Source organism: Podarcis tiliguerta (genome assembly GCF_965153285.1).
Source record: "Podarcis tiliguerta genome assembly, chromosome: 9".
Taxonomy (NCBI): domain Eukaryota; kingdom Metazoa; phylum Chordata; class Lepidosauria; order Squamata; family Lacertidae; genus Podarcis; species Podarcis tiliguerta.
In genome coordinates this window covers 20,909,208-20,933,712 of record NC_139542.1, presented here as the reverse complement: position 1 = coordinate 20,933,712, position 24,505 = coordinate 20,909,208, and the positions used below count along the sequence as shown (strand labels likewise).

At 40.8% G+C, this 24,505-nt stretch overlaps 1 protein-coding gene across 6 annotated transcripts in view; it reads left to right on the top strand.

Annotated features, from left to right (window-relative positions):
• Nucleotides 1–24,505, top strand: part of PPP3CA (protein phosphatase 3 catalytic subunit alpha) — a 185,773-nt gene that overhangs the window by 109,172 nt on the left and 52,096 nt on the right. For all 6 annotated transcript variants that reach the window (XM_083456786.1, XM_083456784.1, XM_083456782.1 and 3 more), the window contains exon 3: nt 7,955–8,079. In XM_083456786.1, the coding sequence (XP_083312912.1) occupies nt 7,955–8,079 (125 nt within the window). The remainder of the gene's footprint in view (nt 1–7,954; nt 8,080–24,505) is intronic.

Below are 24,505 nucleotides of genomic sequence, written 5' to 3'. Positions count from 1 at the left end.
TGGGTTGGTTAATATGGGGAGAGGTGGTCCTTACAATATTGCAAACCTGAAGCATTTAAGGCTTTATAGATCAAAACCAGAACTTTGAATTGGACCTGGAAACTAACTGGCAGCCTGTGTAGTTTGGCCAGAACTGGCATTATATGCTCAAACTGTCTTGTCCTGGTGAGCGACCTGGCTGCTGAATTCTGCACCAGCTGAAGTTTCCAAACTGTCTTCAGAGGCAGCTCCACGTATGCCGTTTTGCAGTAATCTAACCTAGATGTAGGGAAAGGGTTTCTGCACTATTCAGTGTTTTGAAGGATTGTGTCTTTCAGATACCTCACTGGTTATGTAGTCCCATACAAATAATATTCCATGGCATCTGTTCTAGTGGTGTGGCTCAGGTAATTTTGGACACAGGGCTCAAGGGAGTCCCATTGTCCTGCTTCACTTCAATATAAAACATACAGTGAATGTTTCTCCCCCTTGACAACCTTGATAATTTGTTAGCTATACTGCTGCAGTTGTTGCTGTTATCATCTTTATCATCATCTGCTACCACTGCCATGGACATATGTTTCTTAATGGGAAGCTTGTCTAGGCATGTATAGGTTTGTGCTGTGAATTACAGCTATACAGGACTGCGGGAGATCCTTTGGAGACACAGAAACTCATATATGCTTAGAGACAGTCAGTTTTTTACTTCCACATGATGAGAGACTGCTAGGTGTAATCTGAAACCTACATAACATCAAGTAGAATCTGATCTAGTCAAGTCTCCCATGCTCTCTCCTGCATTCCATTTTAGGTTTGATCTGAGATCCAGTCCATGTTTGAAAGGATGCATTCATTGTGAAGAGTAGTTTTCTTCAACAAATCAAAACAGAGGCACTTTAAATAAGTGTGAGAGTTCTATCCTTTCTCTATAGCCATGGTAGGAGCAAAAGAAGCACTTCAGAAGGCATTTGATCACAGGGAGGTCCCAGCAGAGAGTCACACAGTAGAGTAAAGAATGCCAAGTAAGAAACATCACAGCCAGATTATGTGTGTTTCTCACAGATCCTTCTGATACTTTGAAGGGAGCAATAGTAGATAGAGGGGGTGTAATTATATTTTTAAAGAAGAGCACCCGGTATTTCAAAAGATCCCAGATCTCTTTGAATGGACTGGATTCTCTCTTTCTCCCCATCCACTCTTGCACAGACGTGCTTCAGACATCAATAACTCCAGTGTCTCTTACTTTGGAAACTTTAATCTGGCCAGCCTAATGCTACATCATCAGTCACACTGCCAGGTTGTTGTTGTTGTTGTTGTTGTTTTGGCTTCTTAACAAGAGGCAAATGCAGCTGGAAAGAGATCACTTTGCAAATTCCCTGCTGCACTTCTCCCAATCTTTTTTAATAAGGGGGGAGATAGGGTAAAGAGAGGGGCCATGGGTGAATTGTTCCGTCCACCAAACCTTGAGTGGAATCAGTGGGTGTGCCAGGGCAGGACTCCCTAACTTACTGTTCCTGGTTTGGGCTTTGACTCCAAGCACATTGTCTCGTCTACAAGCAGCTTGAGTTCTTCATCCTGTGAGAGGCTGTGTACACCACTCAGCTACGTTTGGCCAGCGATGGATCCATCCAAGGCTGAGGAGGGGGGTGTACACTAGCCAGGAGGGAAAAGGAGTACAATATGTCTCTGGGAGGGAACAAGAAGCTGTTGTGATGTTCCACAGCTGGAGGCACAGGAGAGTCCCAGGGAGCCATCAGCAACACTGGAGATGCTGGGGCTAGTTTTGATTTGAATTCTGAATGCATCCCTTAGTTCAGAGCAGAGCTTGAAGTCTTCAAAGCAGACCACTTGCAACATCCATGCAAAAAATTGGGAGGGCAAAGAGAAAGAAAAATACCTGAAGTGAAGCATCAGCTGGCACAAAGTCTCAAGCTTCAGCAATTGTCATTTCCTCAGAATGTCACACATGGCCCAGAGGCATTCTGGGGAAATGAAGACGGCACGCAAATGTAGCCTGTGCTGCCCCACCCTGTGAAAATATTTCTAAGAAGAAAAGGAGTCATTTAAATGCCACCCCCTTTTGAGCCTGATAGGTTCACAAAGAATTTCTGCTGTGCTGTTTGTATTTATTCAAAGGTTTTATTGGCAAATTCATATAAGGAAATTCATATGATCATGGGAGGACATCTAACCATACACTTTTCCATTTTCCCCCAATTCAGTTTATTAATCCCAGGATGCTCTGAGAGTACTTTATCAGAGGATGCATACCAAATTCTTAACAGTTCTCTTCAGAAATTCATTACTGGTTTTTAGAAAATTGGACAATCAATTGGACTCAGGTTTCAAGCTTACATTGTATCAAAACCTTCCAGTGCAAAATTCTTTAGGTCTTTGGTAAACAAATAAATCTTTAGATAATTTATTTAGATAATCTCTCCCTCTTAATAATGTGCTTAATGTCATATTAATTCATCTGACACAAGCCTACCCCAAACAATTTTCATCAGAAAGAGTTATTGAATGCATGTTTTCTTGTTCTCTCCCTATTTATTGTTGACTGTGTACTGTTTGCAATGTACGTGATGTTGCAAATGTCCATAAATGTCCTTGATAAAGTTATTAGACATGCTTCATGGAACATAAAGATGCTATCTAAGCAGGCTACGCTTTCTTTTATTTTTAGCAATTCTCTTGCAGGGAGGTGTAATACAAAAAGATGCACACGGCTTAAACATCAGTTTTGACAACAAGATGCTACTTGTGAAATTTTAGCTTTGACAGCACATGGTCTTGTCAGCTGTATGTATCTGTCAGTACTTGCTCAGCATTGGAAATCATACTGTATCTGTATGTTTTCTTTACCATTTTGGAGCATTCTCTCAGTTTCCTTCTGATTTGATGAAGTTTTGGATTTGATATCCCGCCTTTCACTCCCCTTCAGGAGTCTCAAAGCGGCTAACATTCTCCTTTCCCTTCCTCCCCCACAACAAACACTCTGTGAGGTGAGTGGGGCTGAGAGACTTCAAAGAAGTGTGACTGGCCCAAGGTCATGCAGCAGCTGCATGTGGAGGAGCGGAGACGCGAACCCGGTTCCCCAGATTACGAGACTACCGCTCTTAACCACTACATCATACTGGCTCTCTAGAAGCCTTCTGTCTATAGAAGCCTTCTGTGGAGCAGACTGTCAAAAGCTGGGTGCAGTAGTATCTTTCCTGGGCAAGCTTATGTCCTGCTTGTGGGCTGAGACACAGCATCTGGTTAACCACAGTAAGAAACAGGATGCTGGATTAGATATGCCTTTTGCTGGATCTTATGTTTGTAAACTTCTAACAAACAATGAGGTTATCTACCAATGGAATGTATGTGTCAAGCAAGTCCAGCTGTGGTGGCCTCTTTGAACATATAGGTTGTAACTGTTGCTTTCCTCTTGCCCATAGACAAAATTGAGAGTAAACTACGAGGTTTTAAATACCTCATACTTATCTTTGTAATTGGCTGTAAGAGCAATAACAGCAAGCTGCTCTGAAATTCAGTGTCTCCTGAAGAAAGGATGCCATGAACTCAGCAACTGTTTCTAAACCTCCTTGTTTCATTTCCCATTCATGTTTCCCATTCTTTGTAGAAATATCCCATTGAGATTTTATCTGGGGATGATGGATCCTCTTTTTATTTGTAGCGCACACTGCAGATTTTAAATTAGCCAGTGGAATTCAGCCAAAAATATAGAATGCACTCTTCCATATGTGACCCGGCCTCTTTTGTGCACATGTACAAAACAAACTCTGGCATGCCTGAAGCTGCTTTGATAAGAGAGGAAGCAGGAGGAGGAAGTGGTAACTGTTAACACAGAATGTGGCACCAGAGCCATATGCACCACCCCAGTCATTTATTTCAGCCAACCATCAAATATATGCTTGATGAAGAACCTAGTTTTTTTGCTTCTAGATGGCTTGAGGTGCAGTTGGTGCAATCTGTCAAGTTACCCCCATAAAACAACTTGAAAGGTGGAAGCAATTTCTGCTTTATAGCATGAAACAAATATAAATATATTTTCACTGCTATATGCTACAGCATTGCTGATGCACATGACAACTCATTATGGCAGAGAGTTTTGGAGATATGGGGAGAAAAGGGTGTGTGCAAGAAAAAGCTGCGTTGTTTAAATGGCACCAGGATGCAAGATAGTCTGTAAATTGATGGGACAGACATAGTGCATCTGCAATGCATTTCAGTTAAGAGGGGGATTCTTTTAAGAATTTCACTGTGGGATATACTAGTTCTTATCCAGAAACAACCACAAGGAGCAGCTGTTAAGGGCTTAAATTCAACCACTTGGTGTGGGTTTTTTTTCCCCTCATATGGATGTCGCACTGTGATGCCATGTGACTGAAGACTGTCTGAGCATGTGTGTTTTCATGAAGGCAAAGGAGCCTATTTGGCCTGGCCTCACCCCAGAGTGGCACGGCCAATAGCAGCTTGTAGCATAATAGCAAGAAGAGTGTTCCCTGTAAGTTAAACGGGAGAGCTCTCCTCTAAAAGCCCTTGGGCTCTGTTTTTGCAGCTTTCAAGATAAAATATTTAATAAGTATCTGTGGGCGGCAAAGCAAGCTTTCATCTCGAAACCCAATAAATAATATTGCATCCATTTGCAGCCATTGAAGAAATCAGATCATGAAAGGATAACTGCATTCAGATACTTTCCTACTGTGCCGGTTTTTTCCTCCTCTTTCTCTCAAAATGTATTTTCTGTCATAATAAAGTTGTACTGTGTATACATTTTGATTGCATTAACTGAGAGGTAAGCTGGTAAAATGGATCTAATGGCTTTATTAAACTAAATTGTGCAGAGCAGAGAAATCACAATGTTCTTAATAGGAGCTACAGAAATTGCTTTTGATAAAAAAATAGAATCTTAAGACATTTCATTAGATTTTAAATACTCGTTTTAATTAAGTTGTCTAATAATTATTTTTTATTGGAATGCAAGGGTTAGTTATTGGTTCTCTTTACTGGAGATGGGATAAAGTATGTAGAGGTTTTTTATTTGGAATTCTGTTTTTCACTGTAAGCTAATTCTGCATTTGATGTCATTCATTTAATGTTGGATTTGATTATTTGAACACATAGTTGTTTTATGAGTGAGGAAAGGATAGAAGCTTATTCTTGATTTAGGCATAAATCCTATCTATGCTTACCTGGGAGTAACCCTTGTTGAAAACAGTGTCTCTGGTTTCTGAATATACGAAGGTTATATTGGTTATACAACAAATTTCCCTGTTTCCTATTGTCCTCTGAAATGTGTTGCTTTGCAAAGTGAATAGCCTATGTTTCAGGCCCACTTCGTCTCATGATGTTTACTATGTTCTGCATATTTAAAGTTTGAAGGCCAGCACCACTGCCTTCTCCTGCTTGCCTTGACTGCCTGATCTCTGTATACATCTGGCATTGCCTTTTATATAGTAAACTATGGATGCATTTTCATTCATTGATGTTTTCTTCCTTGTTCCTGAGAACAATCCTGAGCCCCTTCTAAAAATCTAAAGGGGCCTGCTGGCTTCTGTTGAAAGATCTATCTAGTATGGATTCTTCTTCTTGTGGCCAACCAGATACCTCTGGGGAAGTCCACAAGTAAGGTATCTTTCGTTGGTCACTAGAAGGTGGTGTTAGGCAGTATCCACTAGAGGCAGTTGTTAGCTTTTTCCTCCAGGGATTTCTTTAATCCCCTTCCAAAACCATCCAAGTTGGTGACCACTATGATATCTGTTGGAAGAGAATTTCATAATTTAACTATGTGCTGTAGGAAGAAGTCCTCTTTTCTTCTGTCCTGAATTTCCCACAATTCAGTTTCATCAGATGACCCAGTACTATGAAACATGGAGAAAAACTACCGGTCTGCTTTCTCCACACCGTGCAAAAATTTATGCATCTCGGTCATCCTTCATGACTCACCTTTATCTAAGTGAGAAAGCCCCAAGTGTTCTACCCTTTTATAACACAGTGGTTACACCAACCCTCTCATACAGCAAAAACTGCTTTATTTCAACCGGCATTTTAAAGACTCTTGATTTTAAATTTACATATAACTACTGCTGTTTTTCTTTTTGGATTGCTGTTTCTCAAGATGCAGTAACTTTCCCCCCTCAAATATTCATGACTTCCCCCTTCCCCTCATTTAGCTGTGTTTATTACATATTCTTTCAAAGGTGCGATATAACTATTGGAAATCTGTGGCAGACAAATAACATGAAAATGGCCACCAATGAGCTCAGAGCAATGGAATTAGAATAAAGAGTTGACACACATGCATTTTGTGTTTTGAAATCCTCAAGCCACTTACTAGATGTAGAAGAATAGGAGGAAAAACAAGGAATAATTTGCTTTAACAGTAGTAATATTGGTTTCATATATCAACCAATGTGAGTAAGGGCTCCAAGAATACCCCCATTGCTGTAGTTGCCGCATTGATTTCTTGTAGCTGTCAGGCAAGGGCTGTCCTAATGATTAGAGGAGGGGAAAGAAGGTTAATTTGCAGTTTTCCTTTAGATAGTGAGTCAGGGTAGCATTTGCAATGCTGTGGGGGAAAAGACAATGAAATATGAGTAATGTTTGTATTGTATGGCATGGTAAATTTTAGTGCAACCTCGTTAAAAGCACTTGTACAACACCATAATTTTCTTTCCTTGTAAATAAGCGGCTTTTCTAAGTCCTAATTTTGAGACATTTATCACTCAGTAGTGCATGATCTCCGTAAATAAAGAAGTGTGAACCAGTGAAGTGGCCGAGTTTGCTAATGATGCAAAACCGTTCAGGATTGTTAGAAGGGGTTACAAAGAGCTCCAGAAGGACCTCTCCAAACTGAGTGAAAAGGCAGTAAAATGGCAAATGCAATTCAGTGTAAACAAGAGTAAAGTGATGCATGTGGGGGGTATTAATTTCACATATACACTCAAGGGGTCTGAACTGTCAGTGAGTGACTGACCAGGAGCGAGACCTTAGGGTTGACAATAGCTCAATGAAGATTTAAGCCCAGTGTGCATCAGCTGAGAGAAAATTATTTGGTGTTGGGGATCATTAGGAAAGGAATTGAAAATAAAACTGTTGATATCACGATAAGGCTATACAAATCTATAGTGCAGTCGCTTTTTGAATACTATGTACAGTTCTGGTCATCTCACTCAAGAAGGACATTGTAGAGTTGGAAAAGTTTCAGAAACGGGCTACCCAAAAGGATGAAGGAAGTGGAGCAACTCCCCTATAAGGAAAGGTTTTGCAATATTGGGACATTTTAGTTTGAGAAAGAGGTGGCATGATATAAAAACATTCATAACAAGAAGAATTATGTATAAAATTATGCATATCATGAAGAAAGTAGACAGATAAAAGTTTTTCCTCTTTCTTTCAGAACACTAGAACTTGTGCTTCGAGCCCCAAAACCCATCCCCCATGGAAAGTGGAGACAGAATTTAGTTTAAATGTTAATGGGCAAATTTTGGCCACAACTTTATTAAAATACACAAATGTGACTGGTATTGACGTAGGCATTGGTATCAAAACTATATCTGGCTCCTGCCCCACCTTGCAGGAAGCCGGGAAGGGTAAACAACCAGCAGGGGGAATGCCATCAATGTATATTGACTGGTTCTCACCCCTGGGGTTCCCGGGGGGTCCTGGCATGGCCCTAGTCCCTCTCCGGGCTTTGGACATGATCCAGATCCCTGGATTCCTTGACCATGCAACACTAAGGTTATTGGGGGTTGTAGTCCAACATCTGCAGACTCAACCATAGGAAGCCTAGTTTGGTGGATCATGCCAGTGCACCCATTGTAGGCAATACCACACTAGACAGTTCTGATGCAAGTTGTTTAGGCCCTAAAACATTACAATAAGCCCTAGGTAAGGATTTAGAAGTATAGCTGTGTTCATAATGTTCTGTATAAATTGGTCTTTCCACTTGTGTCTCTCTCTCTTCCAGTTTGCGGGGACATCCATGGACAATTCTTTGACTTGATGAAGCTCTTTGAAGTGGGAGGCTCTCCTGCCAACACACGATACCTTTTTCTAGGGGACTATGTTGACAGAGGGTACTTCAGTATTGAAGTAAGTTTTTTTTCTCACTTTGGCTATGAAATTAATTTGTGTCCATATTTATTTGTTTCACCGCCTCCCCCCTTTAAATGTTCTTTTCTGGTGAACACACGGTCGCATCTCTTACCGCTATATTGCTGTAGCAAACATTGTGTAAAGAAATGTTTCACATGAAATGTACCATTGAATTATTGCAGGCAAAGTGTGTGCATGTTTTCTTGCCATAGTTACTTATTTAAATTTCATTTGTCAAAATTTTGAATAATGAAAACATTACTTTTACCAAATTTTGAGCTGCTTTACTTTATTTTCTCAAAACCTGAAACTGTATTTCAATGTGTTAATCTCTAATCATGGCACTGTAAAACAACCTTTGCATTTTGGCTGGAATTAGAGGAAGTATGCAACCATTTTGATCACCTTTGGGCATGGATTTCTCAAACAGCAACCCCTTCGTGCAACTTGGTGGTTCCTTTTGAAATTAAAGAGACTTCCAAAAGTAACTTTTGGGCTTCCCTTTCAATGGAAAGTGTTATAAAATTCTAGTCCAAGTCTTTTGGTAAGCACCTAAATTAGTTCTTAGGGTCCCCAGCACTGTGAGAGGAGTGTGAAAACTAATACATGATGTTAGCCTTCTTGGGTTTCCGATATTGTAGTGGTTAGTGGGAGAGACAGATTTTATCATGGTCACAGAACAGTAAAAGTTGATAGACTCTGGATAATTAATTTACAAAGAAAATATAAGATTAACAGGGGAGCCAACAGAAAATTTATTTTATCATCTGCTTTATAATTTGTATTGAAGACTTTTGAAAAATCTACCTCTTTAGTAGTGCAATAAGAGTCATCCCATAAACCGCAAGATAACAGTATTTCAGTGTGCCTTATTGTTAGAGTTCTTAAGAAGGGAAGTGTTAGACTCTCACTAATATGAAAGAATATAGTCCACAGATATGTTTCTCTTGATTCCAGAGGTACAAAGCTGTTCATTAAGTGAGCTTTACTAAATGGGCCACTTAGCAAAATGACAGAACATTAAGATAACCAAGCATAAATGCTCTCCTACTTTTTTGCTCAGAACTAAAGCCTGCAAGTATTAAGTTTTGGTGACCCCATAATTTGGAGTACTATTTTAGCCTCATTATCAGCTGCAGTTCTCGGGTGGTGTAAATCTACATGTATTAGTCTCTGATTAGCAAAGAATGGAACCTTTTTTAGACTATAGTTATCCAAAGAATCATTTTACTCATATCCGCATCCAATGGCTAATATAAGAATCCAAGAGCAGTAAGTGGGTGTAGCACAGAAGTAGAAGAGGAAAAGTGCAAATGCTACCATGATTTCAGGGCCTTTGTCAAAGCTTTATGTTTAATTTATTAAGTTTATATTCTTCCCTTCCTAAATGAAGGGTGCCCAGGGCCGCTAACAACATAAAGTCTGAAAATACCTTATCCAAAACAACAATGAAAATGCAGGTTTTTAAAACCTATAGTGCCTGACTCTTCCAGTCTTCTTCTGAAGAAATGAACAAATAAAAATTGTCTTTAAATTCTGTCTAAGAATTGAATGTCCAGAGAAGGAGACTCCCCAGGGGGGAGTTTCAAAGATGGGGTGCTTCAGTAGAGAAAGATTTCTCTTAAGTTCTCATCCTCATTGCCACCCACAGCAGGAGTTCTGAGAGAAGGGTCTCATCCCCCAGTCATAAACCATGGGTTGTGGCACATGGAGAAATGTGCTCCTTCAACTGAAAGTTGAAGTTTAATATACTGAAAGTTGAAAGTTTAACATACTGAAAGTATATTAAAGACAGATAACCATATTCCATACACAGGGTGATAAGCCCAACATCTTTCTGAGGAAATTGGATTAAACCCTTTTCCTGTTGAGTGGTTGGAGTATTGGATTAAGTCTGGAGAGACTGGGGTTCCAGTCGCCACTCAGCCATGAAGTTCGCTGCATGACCATGGGCCGTTCACTCTCTCCCAACCTTACCTGGCTCACAGAGATATTGTGAGTTTCAGGAGGAGAACTTTCAGCACTGCCTTGAGCCCTTTGGAGGAAAAGCAGGATAAAAATGTGCAAAGCAAGATGATGATAATAGATAGATGATGATAGATAGATAGATAGATAGATAGATTAGATAGATAGATAGATGATATAGATAGATAGATAGATAGATAGATGATAGATAGATGATAGATAGATAGATAGATAGATAGATAGATAGATAGATAGATGATAGATAACATTGCAAGATTCAGTCACTAGGACTTAACTAAAATCAGTCAGGGTAGTTCTATCACATGCATTGTTTGCAGGCCAGTGCTGAATTTGCCTGACATCACAAACCAGTGGTTACTGATTGTACTGACTGTGCCAGCCTAGTTCTAGAGTCCAGTCAAAAGAGATTTTGTCAAATTGGTCGGTGAACTCCTTTTCACCAGCCTCATGCTTTTTCTGTGCACCCTCTTTTGCTGGAGTATGTTTTGCTTAAAAATAGCTAAAGCAAGCTAAGGATTTAAATCTGTGCTGGATGATCTTGAGGAAATTCTCTTAAACAAGGATAGATTATTGTAGTCTATAATAATTGGAACAGTAATAGGAGGGAATGTGTTTGGGCAAACCCCTTAAACCAGGTTTAAAAGCCTCATATTCAAGCCCCTTGTCAAAACTTTGTTGTGGAGATATAGGATATGCTTAGCCAAGGGATCATGGCCAATATGGGTATACAGTGGTACCTCAGGTTACATACGCTTCAGGTTACAGACGCTTCAGGTTACAGACTCCGCTAACCCAGAAATAGTGCTTCAGGTTAAGAACTTTGCTTCAGGATGAGAACAGAAATCGGGCTCCGGCAGCGCGGCAGCAGCAGGAGGCCCCATTAGCTAAAGTGGTGCTTCAGGTTAAGAACAGTTTCAGGTTAAGTACGGACCTCCGGAACGAATTAAGTACTTAACCTGAGGTACCACTGTAGTAGAAATATAGTTATCTGAACATATGAAATAGTCCTGATAAAACATTAGTTTGTTTTTAAAATTAAAATTAAGTGCCAAGCACACTCCTTAGTTTAGGACAGGCTTATTTCTTATTGAGCAACTGTGTATTTTCTGCATCTTCAAATACGTAAAATTGAAGAGCACATCTTTATATGTGGAATCTTGAAATAAAAGAGCCTGAGATTTTACAATAAAAGCTGACAGTTTACGAAAGAGTTTGAATGTCTCCCCACAACCCCAGCTGGCTCCTTGAGGGGCTTGTGAAATTCCCCTTGGGAAGGTTCAATAGCAGAATTAATCTTCTGGAGCAAGTATAATCTACTTTAATGATGAGATCCGCTAAGAAGTGAAGCGGTAGATCTTATGGCTTGACATCCTTTAGGAAGAGATTAGCAGATGCTTTTCTTAAAAGATGTCCTTTCAACTTGGCAAGAAACAATGGACTGTTTCCAACTAAGTTATCCTCCCTCAGAGTAGTGTTGAATAGACCCCAATGCATTGTCTTTGAATGCACTAAGTCAAATTAATTTATTATAAACTGTCACTTTGCAGCAGCAGGGGAGAATTACAATTATTATTATGAAATTCAAAATGTGTGATCTTTAATAGCATAAATTGTTGCTATTGCTTTGGGTTAATTATATGTCTGGCTTCTTATCTGTACTGAAGGTGGAAAATTTTGACCACCAAAATAAAGGCAATGTCTACATTAGCCAAGGTAATAAATTTAGTTATGGAATAGGGGAGGAATTCGTGTCTAATAAGTTATGTTTTAGACTTGTTAAAGACCTTTATATGAATAATTTCATCTGAAACTAATGCTGTCCGATTTCAGGCTTAGCCACCGTGATACCCAGAGCTTGCTATATTCCTTGTACAATCTGCACCTGTATCCAGTCCTGTTTAATGCTTTTGATAAGCCTTTACAAAAGAAAGAGAGCTTGTGCACTTTAGGGAATTTGCAGTTGACATAAAAGGAGGATCTACTGCAAATACCCTTGAGGGTAGTATTAGGATTTGAAATTGTCTTGACAAAATGGAGAACTGAATTGAATGAAATTCAGCAGAGGTAAATGCAAAGAATACAAATTGGGGAGGAGCTAACACTATGGTCTTGAAAGACTTACCAGTCTTGAAAGACCTACATTGGCTCCCAGTACGTTTCTGAGCACAATTCAAAGTGTTGGTGCTGACCTTTAAAGCCCTAAACGGCCTCGGTCCAGTATATCTGAAGGAGCGTCTCCACCTCCATCGCTCTGCCCGGACACTGAGGTCCAGCTCCGAGGGCCTTCTGGCGGTTTCCTCACTGCAAGAGGCCAAGTTACAGGGAACCAGGCAGAGGGCCTTCTTGGTAGTGGCGCCCGCCCTGTGGAACGCCCTTCCATCAGATGTCAAAGCGATAAACAACTACCTGACATTCAGAAGACATCTGAAGGCAGCCCTGTTCAGTTTTTAATATGTGACATTTTAGTGTATTTTTCATCTTCGTTGGAAGCCGCCCAGAGTGGTTGGGGAAACCCAGCCAGATGGGCGGGGTACAAATAATAAATTATTATTATTATTATTATTATTATTATTATTATGGAGGTTAGCAAGGCAGTAGCATTGTTTAGAGTTTGATGGTATATATAGTAGATAACAAGCTAGATATCAGTGAGCTTTACGATAAGACAGCAAGACAGCAAATGCCGTACCAGGGTATGATTTCAGTTAGTTCGTGGAGAATGTCCCTAAAGCAGGAAGCCACCCAAAGAAAGCAGATTTGGCTACAATCATACACACACTGGTTGCTTCCAGACTCTGTGTGGGGGCGGCCTCAGCAGATACAGATTGCAGATGCCAGACATTTGGTGGGGACAGGTGATTTGTGCATGTAACACCCAACTTACAATACATACCTGTTTGCTCCTGAGCTAAATTCAAAGTACTGGTCTTAACTTTTACAGGTCTTTTTGGTTTGGGGCCAGGCTATTTGAAGGACCACATACACCCTAATGAACCTATCTGGATATCATGCCATGCCATCAGGTCTACCATTATAACAATATGGTTAACAGGTAGCAAGGACAGAACCTTCTCAGCAGTTGCTATGGATGGGTGCACCAGTCTAGTCCCATTCTGTTTCCCTTTCCAATGAGTGCGCCATCAGCTTGCTTTGTCCCATTTCCACTTATATGTGCAGGGTTTCTTAATAATAAACACACACACAAACTTTTTTTTCCCCTCCTGTGACTTAACATTTCTGAAAAGTGGCCTTTTCCTACTTTTCCTCGTTTAAATTGAAAACACACAGACACACACACCAGTGTCCCTGTGACTGCTGGTGGCATGCCATAACACCTTGTTGCTCTCGGGGCTGTTTATGGCCCTGGCTTTCAACAATCATTTATTTACAAGGAAAAAAATCACTAAGAAAAATACCACACCAAAAAGTACAATAAAAAACATTAAAACACCATAAAATCATAATTTTTGAACTGGCACAGCAAAGGTTGTGTATCTTAGCTGTTCCAAGTGACTTAGTTGGACACACTGTTGGATTCCTAACTTCCTATCTCCCCATATTCTTTACATTTGTCATCAACAAAATAGTAGTTATCTGGCCACAGCCTTTTATTTATAAGCAATTTTTGTGCTGAAGTCAAGCTGTGAAACTGGAAGGTGGCCTCCTTTCCAGGGAGGACATAAATGGTCTTTTTTTCCTGATTGGCCCTGCCTTCTTCCTGAAGAGGAGTTAACCTTACTCCCTTCTGACCAGAAGAACATGACAAGTCCCAACTTTCTACTCCATACCTTCCTGCCGCCTTTTGTACACTGTAAGTCAAACCTGAAATGCAATTTGATCTCTTTCCTTTCTTCAACTTGCTAACTCCTGTTCAAATTATGATCCACTTTGAATCCACTTGGGTCTCCTCACGCATTGACGTCATTCTTGCATACAGAATGGGAGAAAACAAGGCTCATATGGTCCACACTGGTTCTTCTTAGCCTTGTTGAATTTTACGTTGTTTTAGCCTTCTGCCGTTTGAGGCTATGTTGCGTAGACTGTATCCTAATTTTCTTTGAGGGCTTGAACTGAAAGTTCCTTCCACCTCTTTTTTTTTTTTCCCATGGTGGGTGGAATTCTTGTATGTAGGCTGCAAATAATTTCTTTCAGGTTGAGAGTACATGAAGGAAATGTCCCTATTGTTAAGAGCAAGGCCTGGAAATTATGCAAGGTGGGTGGAAGAAATTTAATAATGCATTGGAAAGGAAAATAAAGCACTTCAAACTTCTATTAAATACACATGGCAGAAATAAATAAATGCTGTACAGCATAATAAAATCTTGAAGAAATACACACACACACACACACACACTTTTAAATGCCCTCCTTTCCCATGCATTAAGTGAAGATGTTAGGTTTTGTTTATTCTGATTTGGCTTGCAAATCTTGCAGTATTGTTATTAGGACTTTTTTTCTGTTTCCTTTTTTACTCCCTCTTGTGGGCAGGTCGTAGGAAGGAACCTAGATAATGACACACTTGATTAAAGCATACAGATTAGAAATATGATGAAACGAAGGAAGCACTTCCTATTTGTGCTACTACTGGCCTGCACAACTTGTGACCCATAGTACATAACACAGTGCTTTTGGGTGGTCTTCATATACCTTATCAGTGTTGCTGTCATCCTTCAAACAGCCCTGAAAGGAGAGTATTATTTTAATTAGCCATGTACTTCTGATTTGTACTAATTAGCCATGCATACCTGGTTCCTGACAATCCCAGGCAAGCAGCAAAACAAGGGGGATATACGAGTTATTTTTTCTTTTCTATAATTTTTTATTGAGTTTTTTATAATTTTATACATATAAAACATAAGCATTTCAAACATTAAAATACAAGGTTCTTTTGAACCTTCGGACCTCCTTCCCTCCCTCCATGGATTCCATATTTAAATTTAAATTTGCTGCATCTTTTACCATTATCCATCTATTATATAAACATAATTACCATAAATAATTCCACATTACAAGTGTCAATGCACCCCTGCCAAAGATTTTAACTGTTTACAGTGGTCTTTTAAATAAATTTCAAATTTACTCCAGTCTTTAGAAAATACTTGATCTTCCTGGTTTCAGATCTTCCTGGTCAGTTTCGCCATCTCCACATACTCCATCAGTTTCATCTGCCACGCTTCTTTTGTTGGTATTTCTCCTTCCTTCCACCTCTGGGCTAGTAGCATTCTTGCTGCCGTTGGGGATATATGAGGTAGTTGTGTAGCTGAGGGGTCTGCATTTGTCAAAAGTGGAGAACCTTTGCTTAGCCAACAGAACAATGATGCTCTGTCCACAGTGGTTTTTCCTCTGGTAAGCTCCCAGTTCAATTGCATGGGTTATATATATAGTACTGCCCTTGCAAACTGGCTTGTGCTCTTAGATCCTCTTCCATGGTCTTTCGCTCTATGCCGTCTCCTTTCAGGGTATGCCCTTCAGCTTCAAGGGAGAGGACATTTTCGACAATGGTGCCCTGGTTGTTGAATGCTCTTCCCAAATAAATCTTCCTGCCACCAAAACTTCCATCTTTTTGGCACCAGGTGGAATAATTAAATAAATTGTTATTTATTCATTGGGTTTATTCATTAGAATCATCCCAGGGCACATACAATAGCTACACAGGAAATGCCATAGCCGCATGCAAAATGCAGTCAAGTCGCATAATAAAGAACACAACATTAAAATCACCAGAAGGCTGTACTCATAACAGGTTTCAGGCAGCAGTAACAGTCCATCAGGGCTTGGCCAATTCAGTGACTTCTAATTTACTCAGTCACATTAACCTGTGCAAATGTCATGGTGGTTTTAAGGGTCTTGTCAGATGCTTTTATCGTTGCTGTATTTTATTGTACTGATTGTATGCTACACTAAAATCCAAAAGGACAAACCCCGGTATATAAATGTTTTATATCTTGTGCTTCTAGGGCGTTTTGAGGATCCAGTGTTTGTCTCTACCCCTGCCCCCATTAGCTGCATTTGCCTTTTTGAGAGAAGTTGGGCTTTAAGTTCAGATCAGACTATTATCATCCCCATCGGATTACAACTTCTAAAATATTTGGAGAATATCTTGTATCTTGCTTTCGTTGGTGCATGCGCACACACAAAGCTCTTTCATTTCCCTTTGTACCTGTTCATCCCACAATTACAAAGAATGTCGGGCTGTCTGAGTCTTTGAAGAAATGGCAAAGGATTTTAAAGCAATGTTTGGTAGGGGAGAAAGATACAAAGATGGGAGCCAAACTTGAAGTAGTTTTGAAGTCCTCAAATTTGCACAGCCTGAACTTATTCCTTAGTCATCCAAAACCTCAAGGCTTGAAATGCCAGCTGGTAGTGAGAGTGTTTTCATGCAGTTTCCCACCATAGATCCTCTACTGGAAGCCTTGCGAAAGAGGCTGATGTTCAGAAATTTCCAGGCTGACTTCCAGGCAGAAAACAGTTCACAGAAGTCTCTTGAATTTCATATAGTGAGCTATACGGTGTAAGAACAGCTACTAACAATTTGTCTGTGTACTGGCTAGTAAATACAGGCTGCATTGTGCAAACACACACACACACACACACACATATGACTTGCCACTGAAAAACCCTTTCCATCAGTCTTCAAGTGTATTAAAGGGAAACAGAAATCCCACAGCCCAACATTCTGTTCCATTTGTGCTCTGGCACGCTCTGAGTTGAAACACTGGCTATTATGAGTCAGATAATGTCCTGGGATTTTTGGAAAAAAGGTAAAAATACAAATTTTCCTAATTGTTCTTACAATTGGAAAATGGAGTACTACATGTACTACTGCACATTCCTTAACCAATCTGATATGCTTGACAGTGAGTGACTGGTGCAATGCTTATTGTGACTGAGATAGCCCAGTCGGTAGAGCATGAGACTCTTAACCTCAGGGTTGTGGATTCGAGCTCCATGTTGGACAACAGATTCCTGCATTGCAGGGGGTTGAAACAGATGACTCTCATGGTCCCTTCATACTCTGCAATTCTATGATTCTATACTTCATACTGGGGTAATGCTGTAGCCTAATTGGAGTTCACCGATTGGGTTTGTGTTGCTCCCGGACAGGAGGAAGGAAGTCAAATGACACCGAGGGTTGGTTCAGAGAAAGAGTTCTTTATTTTTGCTCTCCGGAACAGCAGAAAGGCACCTGCGTGGTGTGTCCACAGCAAGTCCAAAGAAATGAGAAATTTCATGCAGTATATATATCCTCCAGGCACCCTCTCCCTCCTTCCCCAGGAATCCAACTATACACGCAGGTTGACATCACATATGTTCCTGCTCCAGTATTCTTCATCATAAAAGGGTATTCCTTCCTGTACTTCTGACCATAAAAGGGTATTCCTTCCTGTACTTCTGACCATAAAAGGGTATTCCTGTTCCTACTCTTATATTGGAGCAAGAGGTCACCAAATCCAAGAACAAACTCTGGCGCTGTTCCCGGACTAGTTGGTGCATCAGAACGTAAGATAAGACCTAGACATGTCATCCCTACTCCACTGAAACAGCCAAGGTCATCCTTGCCGTCACGAACTGATAAAGGAGAGGGCTCTGAGCACTTGTTTATACAGCTGGGTTTTTGTTTATACATTGACTCAAAGCTCAAGTTAATGGATTTTAGGTAAGGAAAAATAGGGATTTTGGTGCCCGTTTCAAACTGCCTGCACAGTCAGTTTGGGGTTTGGGAAACCCATTCCTTCAATGGTAGTTTGTGTATGTCAGTGCTTCCCTGTATGAAAGACTTGCAGCACATAGAAAACAAGTGTGTCACTTTAGGGATTAAATCTACCCGCTTATGTAACTGGAATGATAGTGGGTATCAAAATAACAAGTGAGAATCAGTGTATGTGGCCTTCCAGAAGTTGTTGAAATGATTACAGCTCCCATTAGCCCCAGCCAGAATGGCCAGTGGTCAGAAGTTGTAGTCCTGCAATGTCAGGCATCCCATAGGTTTTGCATCCCTGAGCTACACCAGCACTATTCATGGTTCATTCTAACTAAGGTTAGCCTTTAATCAATTCAATTTCAACTCCATGCCATATACCAGATTTCTCAGCCAGGATTAAGAGACTGGTCACATTACACTTCTACCAGGGTCCCAAGAAGTATTAGTCATGCTTCCTCTCAAATACACCATGACAGGTGGGGACTTTGTCAATCTCGGGAATTCTGGGTAAATATTTGAGGTAATCAGGCCCATGCAGAAATTTCCCGTCATTGAAAGACCCAAATGAATCCTAATTGCATGCCTAATTGCAAAAAAGATACCCTCAGTTTCTGAAACAAGGTAAGGTTAATGGACATTCCTTCAAAGACAAGGTGGGTGAGCCATTTGGAAGGAAAACATGGCAAGTATGAATATTATCATATTGTCACGTTAAGAAATTGGTAGTATATGCTTTGGTAATGAATCCTAGAGATGATGAATGAGCATGCAGATGACAAAACAAAACAGTAGTGTAATTGGGAAATATTCAGTAGATGGTAAAAAGAAACTTTCACGTTCTTCATGTGATTCTTTGATAACAGATTAGTATATATATAAAAAATCAGGCAGAAGCAGACAGCTACTTTGTGTGTCCTTTAGATATGTGACCATTTAACAGCAAGAGTTGGAAGGGACCACAAGGTTATCCAGTCCAAACCCATGCAATGCAGGAATCTTTTGCCCAAAATGGGGCTCAAATTCATGACACTGAGATTAAAAGTTTTATGCTTTACCTACTGAGCTATCCCAGGCCAATTGAAATGTTCTGCTCCTTAAATTTTAGTAAGGGCTACAGTTCAGTGATGAAGCAAGTACTTTGCATGAAAAAGATCCTGGGTTCAGTCTACATCTGGAGTGTCTAGAGGTGGTTGGAGGATGGATGGCGGCTAACAGATTGAGGTTGAATCCTGACAAGACAGAAGTACTGTTTTAGGGGGACAGGGGGCGAGCGGGTGTGGGAGATTCCCTGGTCCTGAATAGGGTAACTGTGCCCCTGAAGGACCAAGTGCGCAGACGGGAAGTCATTCTGGAGGTGCAGGTCAATTCTGTGTCCAGGGCAGCTGTCTACCAGCTCCATCTGGTATGCAGGCTGAGACCCTATCTGCCCACAGACTGTCTCACCAGATTGGTGCATGCCCTGGTTATCTCCTGCTTGGACTACTACAATGTGCTCGATGTGGGGCTACCTTTGATGGTGACTCAGAAACTACAACTAATCCAGAATGTGGAAGCTAGACTGGTGACTGGGAGTGGCTGTCAAGACCATATAACAGCAGTACTAAAAGACCTACATTGGCTCCCAGTATGTTTCCAAGCACAATTCAAAGTGTTGGTCCTGACCTTTAAAGCCCTAAAGGACCTCGGCCCAGTATATCTGAAGGAGCATCTCCACCCCCATTGTTCAGCCTGGACACTGAGGTCCAGCTCCATGGGTCTTATGGCAGTTCCCTCACTACAGGAAGTGAGGTTACAAGGAACCAGGCAGGGGGCCTTCTTGGTAGTGACACCCGCCCTTTGGATTACTTTCCCATCAGATGTCTAGGAAATAAAGAACTATCTGACTTTTAGAAGACATGTGAAAGGAAATTTATCAGGAAATTTGTAATGTCTGATGTTTTGCAATATTTAATGTGCTGTAAGTCACCCAAAGTGGCTGGGGAAACCCAGCCAGATGGATGGAGTAAAATTAATAAAATTATTATCATCATCATCTCCAGGTAGGGCAGAGAGACACCCCTGTCTGAATCCTTGGGGAGAGCTGTTGCCAGTTAATGTATATAATAGTGGTCTACAGGGGCCAGTGTCTGGCTTGGCAGCTTCCTGTAACTTACGTGATCCCATTTGCTAAAGAAATAAATTGACAACATCTCTTGGAACATTACTCCGTCTCTCAAAAACTAGTTGTGCCTGTACTTCACTGGAACCTCCCTGATGTCCACATATTGGACTCAGTTTCAGAACAGGGCCACTATTTGAACTAATTCAAAGTTACTGTGTGTCAGTAGCCGTGTGTGCTTATTCTAGATAGCCCAGGCAAGTGCTTATTGGGAGCGAGGGCACATAGTCAATCTCTACACACACACCTGCTTAATCAACACACCAATGCTTAGCAACAAAGGGAACCCTTCATTTCTTCATATTTATTATTTCCTTCCATTGCTTAAGAAACAGTTTCAGACAGTATGAAGAGAAGAATGGAAGGAAGGTTGCATTCTGGGAATTGGAAGGCTGGATTAGCATTCATCGCCATCAGTTGTTGACTTGCTCTGACATAGAAGAGAAGTGTAAATCTTGGCAATAGGTGGCTATGTCAAATTCTAAATAATTGCATTTAACAATGCTACAGTTGTTGTGGTCACAATTTAATGACCATTACCATGTGGAGCCTTCATCATAAAAGGCATTGTGCATTTTCCAGAAGCCTTCAATTGAATCAACACAAAACACTTTAATTAAGCCTCATAGTATCTTTGAGTGGTAAATCAATATTATGATATGTAATCTGTCACATGGATAAATATGCTGAGATACTTGGAAAAATGGGATTCTTGCCTGAGGTCACTCAATTAGTCAGTGACAAAAAGGAAAAGAAAGCTAGCCAGATGGAAGTCCTTTCACTGTTGTAGGCTATAACCACAAAAGAAATGAAAACACCCACTGAAGAATATGAAGGAAATGATTCAACACATTAATGAGAAGCCACGGTGAATGGGCACAAGAAATAACGAAGATATCTCTTGAACAAAAGACAAGGGCAGAACTGCATGTTGCAAAGAGCAGGGGCTGCTGCCGAAAATGTCAGGTTCCCCCACTCAGTTCCAGAACATCTAGTCCTGACTATACTACGCACTGGGTTTCTCCAGGCCCACCAGTGGTGGTCAGTGATAAAAAGTTGGGGCAAGGAATTGTATATATAGTGATAACATTAAAGTATGGGTAAAATGAGCTAGATATTACAGAGGGGGACGAGGTTGGGAGCAGCATCAGTGCCAAATATGTCTCTCTCTTCTGCAAAGTAATATCACTTATTGTGTGTCGCACCCGTCTGAGCAAGTGAGAAAGTTATCTGAGCCTGCAAACAGCCATTGGATTTCTATGTTTAAACAACAACGAGCAACTGGGATGTCTCACATGTCAGCCAGTTCGTTTATTGGAAAGTGAAGCCTTATAAGAAGAGGAGTGACAGTAGAAAAATTCAGTGGTAGGAAGTCTGTGACTCACTATGTAGTGACAGGCTTACACAAACCAGAAGAAATGAAGGGGGGAAATCACTGCTTTTCAGTTCAGGGAGACAGTTTATATGGTGCAACGAACACATTGTTACGTACTAAGGGCATCTTTAAGCTCTACGTGTTGTTTCGCTTGTATTCTTAAGGTACGGCTGTCCACTTGGGGAAATTTACTTGTGCTCCTACAGAAGTGATACAGCTCTGGCACTGTGCACACTCTACACCATTAAAGCACATTTGAAGAATATTCTCTCCCTCAAAGAATTCTGGGTATTGTAGTTTACCCCTCAGAGCGTTGCCATCCCCACCATCCCTTTACAAATTACAATGCCCATAATACTTTGAGGGGAGAAAATGTGCTTTGAATGTGCTTTAAATGTATTGTGTGTACACAACCTAGAGCTGTGAGCTAGAATTATTTGCTGTGTATTTAAGTAAAACAGAACAGCCTGTATTTACTTCCAGAAAGGGTGGATTACTGGGCAGTTTCATAGTACATGAGATAGAGGTTTGCTTGTGGCTGCTTGCACCTACAAGAGTCATGTGATACCCCTGGGCTTCAAGCATTTTGGTATCCAGTCTAAAAAAGCATTTTCTGTTGAATTAAACTCAGTTTAATGTTGTGAATGGCTAGTTTAGTACTATGTAAGGCTTTCCCCCCATTGTATGTGCTCTTCATTCTTTGTCCCATGTATGTCTTACTGGGTTTAGACCACAGCGTAGTCTGTTACATACTGATGTGTATAGGCACCTGATGAGTTTTCTCAAGAAGAAGAATCCATATGACTTTTGCAGGAGATATGGTGTGTCTGCTGCACTCAGTGCATCTGGGCCAAATCTTGCTTCTGTACCATTGTTGTTGTTGTTTAGTCATTTTGTCATGTCTGACTCTTTGTGACCCCGTGGACCAGAGCACGCCAGGCACTCCTGTCTTCCACTTCCTCCTGCAGTTTGGTCAAACTCATGCTGGTAGCTTCGATAATACTATCCAACCATCTCATCCTCTGTCGTCCCCTTCTCCTTGTGCCCTCCATCTTTCTCAACATCAGGGTGTTTCCCAGGGAGTCTTTTCTTCTCATGAGGTGGCCAAAGTATTGGAGCCTTAGCTTCAGGATCAGTCCTACCAGTGAGCACTCAGGGCTGATTTCCTTAAGAATTCTGTACCCTATTGAGTTTTAAGAGTTGCCAGGTAGATGCATGGAGTAAATCAAATTTGTCCTGAAGTGTGGTGCTTTACAAAAGAATGATGGCTTCAGCAGAGGGAGCTTCAGAAGGTGCTCACCTGTCTAACTGCCTGCGTCCAAGTAAGCAGGCTGCGTCTTTCATCCCAAGCAAGCAGGCTGCCTCCTTCCTCCCTTCTTTCTGGCCTCACCTCCTGCCCACTCCCTCCCTCCACAGCCCAGCCACCCCTTCTTATTTCAGACATCATGATATATCACTGTATTACAATGGTTTGCTGGTGATATATCACAACGTTGAAAACCAGATATCGCCAGCCCTACCTTGCACAAATCGTCATGATTGTGCCTCCTAAGAAGCCATCCTGAAATTAAGCCTCCTCCCCATTTCAAAAGTTAGAAGGTTTTCCCATATGATTACAGTCTGCTCCCCTATTAGCATTTTTGTTCTTTCTCTAAATTGTTTGTTATATGCTGTGTTTCTGGATGTTTCTTTTACCTATGGAAATGTCCAATGCCTCTTCTGAATTTTAAAAAAGTACTGGAAGGAGTGCTGTAGGTTAATGTGCTAGCTTTTGTTAATCAGCATCTCATGCATGAAATAAAGCCTCTGGGAAGCTTTTGTCCTCATTTTTTCCAAGTATCTAAAGAAGAGATGACTTGGCAATAAGAGTAGCTATAGGGCTGCTTAAAAGAGAGCAACTTCAAAAGTTACATTTTTCTTTCTCTGTTCTCCAGTTCACGTTTGCCTCTCTTTTCTCTGCTCGTCTCATTTAATTTTGTGAGGTTTATATGTGGTGAATATTATCTACCACCCTCCCTTCTCTTCACTGCCCCCCCCCCCCCGGCACACATGCACTACTTAAGGAGCTAAAGTAGTCTTTAAAAGAGCATGAAAACATTTTTTGATTCTCTCCAACATCAGTGAGATAAAACAAGAGAGAGCCTACCAAAAGCATCACAGATTCCTTTTAAGGCCCATCTTGGTCAGCAGTTAAAAGGGCTAATTTGTCAGATTCCGAGATGACAGAAACCTTTAAAAAACAAATGATGGTTTGTGTATTTGTTACATGTATATCCTACCATTGCATAAAAAGTGTCCAAAACATTGTCTGAACTTACACTAGTTTACAAACCATAGTTTTGAAGGGGCTGTTGAGCAACAGTTTGTGGTAACTAGTGTTGTGCCAAACTTTCACACACCATTCCGCACCCCATTCAAAGGGCTGCTGGAGTGAAGCAAAGATTTCTTTGAAAAGGACAGGTGGTAGGTGAAATTTCTCAACAGAAAATTTATATTTTCCCATTTCCTGCTTATAGTGTGCATGCTGAGGTGGTTTTGTTCAATCCCAAAAGCATTTAGAGAAAGTCTTTCACTCACTCAGTTCAGTACAGCTCCTTGCAATGACTCCTGGTCAGGCATCTCTTCTTGAAATGGGGAAGACACCAAAGGTTTGGCACAGCACTAGTGCAAAGTTTGCTGTTGTCTGAAATCACCAATCCTTGGGAAACCACAGTTAAGGTCATTGCTTCACCTCAAAAGGCTGCTGCATCATGGATATAGAAGTAAATTATGAAAACAGATCAAATGAAAAATGAAAGCAGCCAAGCAATTCTTCAACTGCTGTACATCTGGAGAGCTGAATCATGTTGCTGGGTTCTTTGCTTCCATGCAGAAACAACAGAATTTCCTCTTCCTCTTCTGTCCCATTCAAGCCCCTGGAGGAGACCTTCTAGAGCAGATTCTGGGGTTGCATGCAGATCGGAGAGGATATGGAAGTCCTGTTGTAGTGCAGCATTGGACACAATCCTGAGATTTTAGTAGAGTTTAGTAGATGACTTACAGATTTTATATCATACAAAACTGTTTTATTTCTCCACATAGCTTTGCATATGAATTTCTTTTCATAAGCTGCTAATCAAATGCTCTGTTTAAACAGCTATTAGGCAGTGCTGATAATTGTACGATATGCTTTCCTAGCTAATTAGTGTTGTGCTGCCTACCC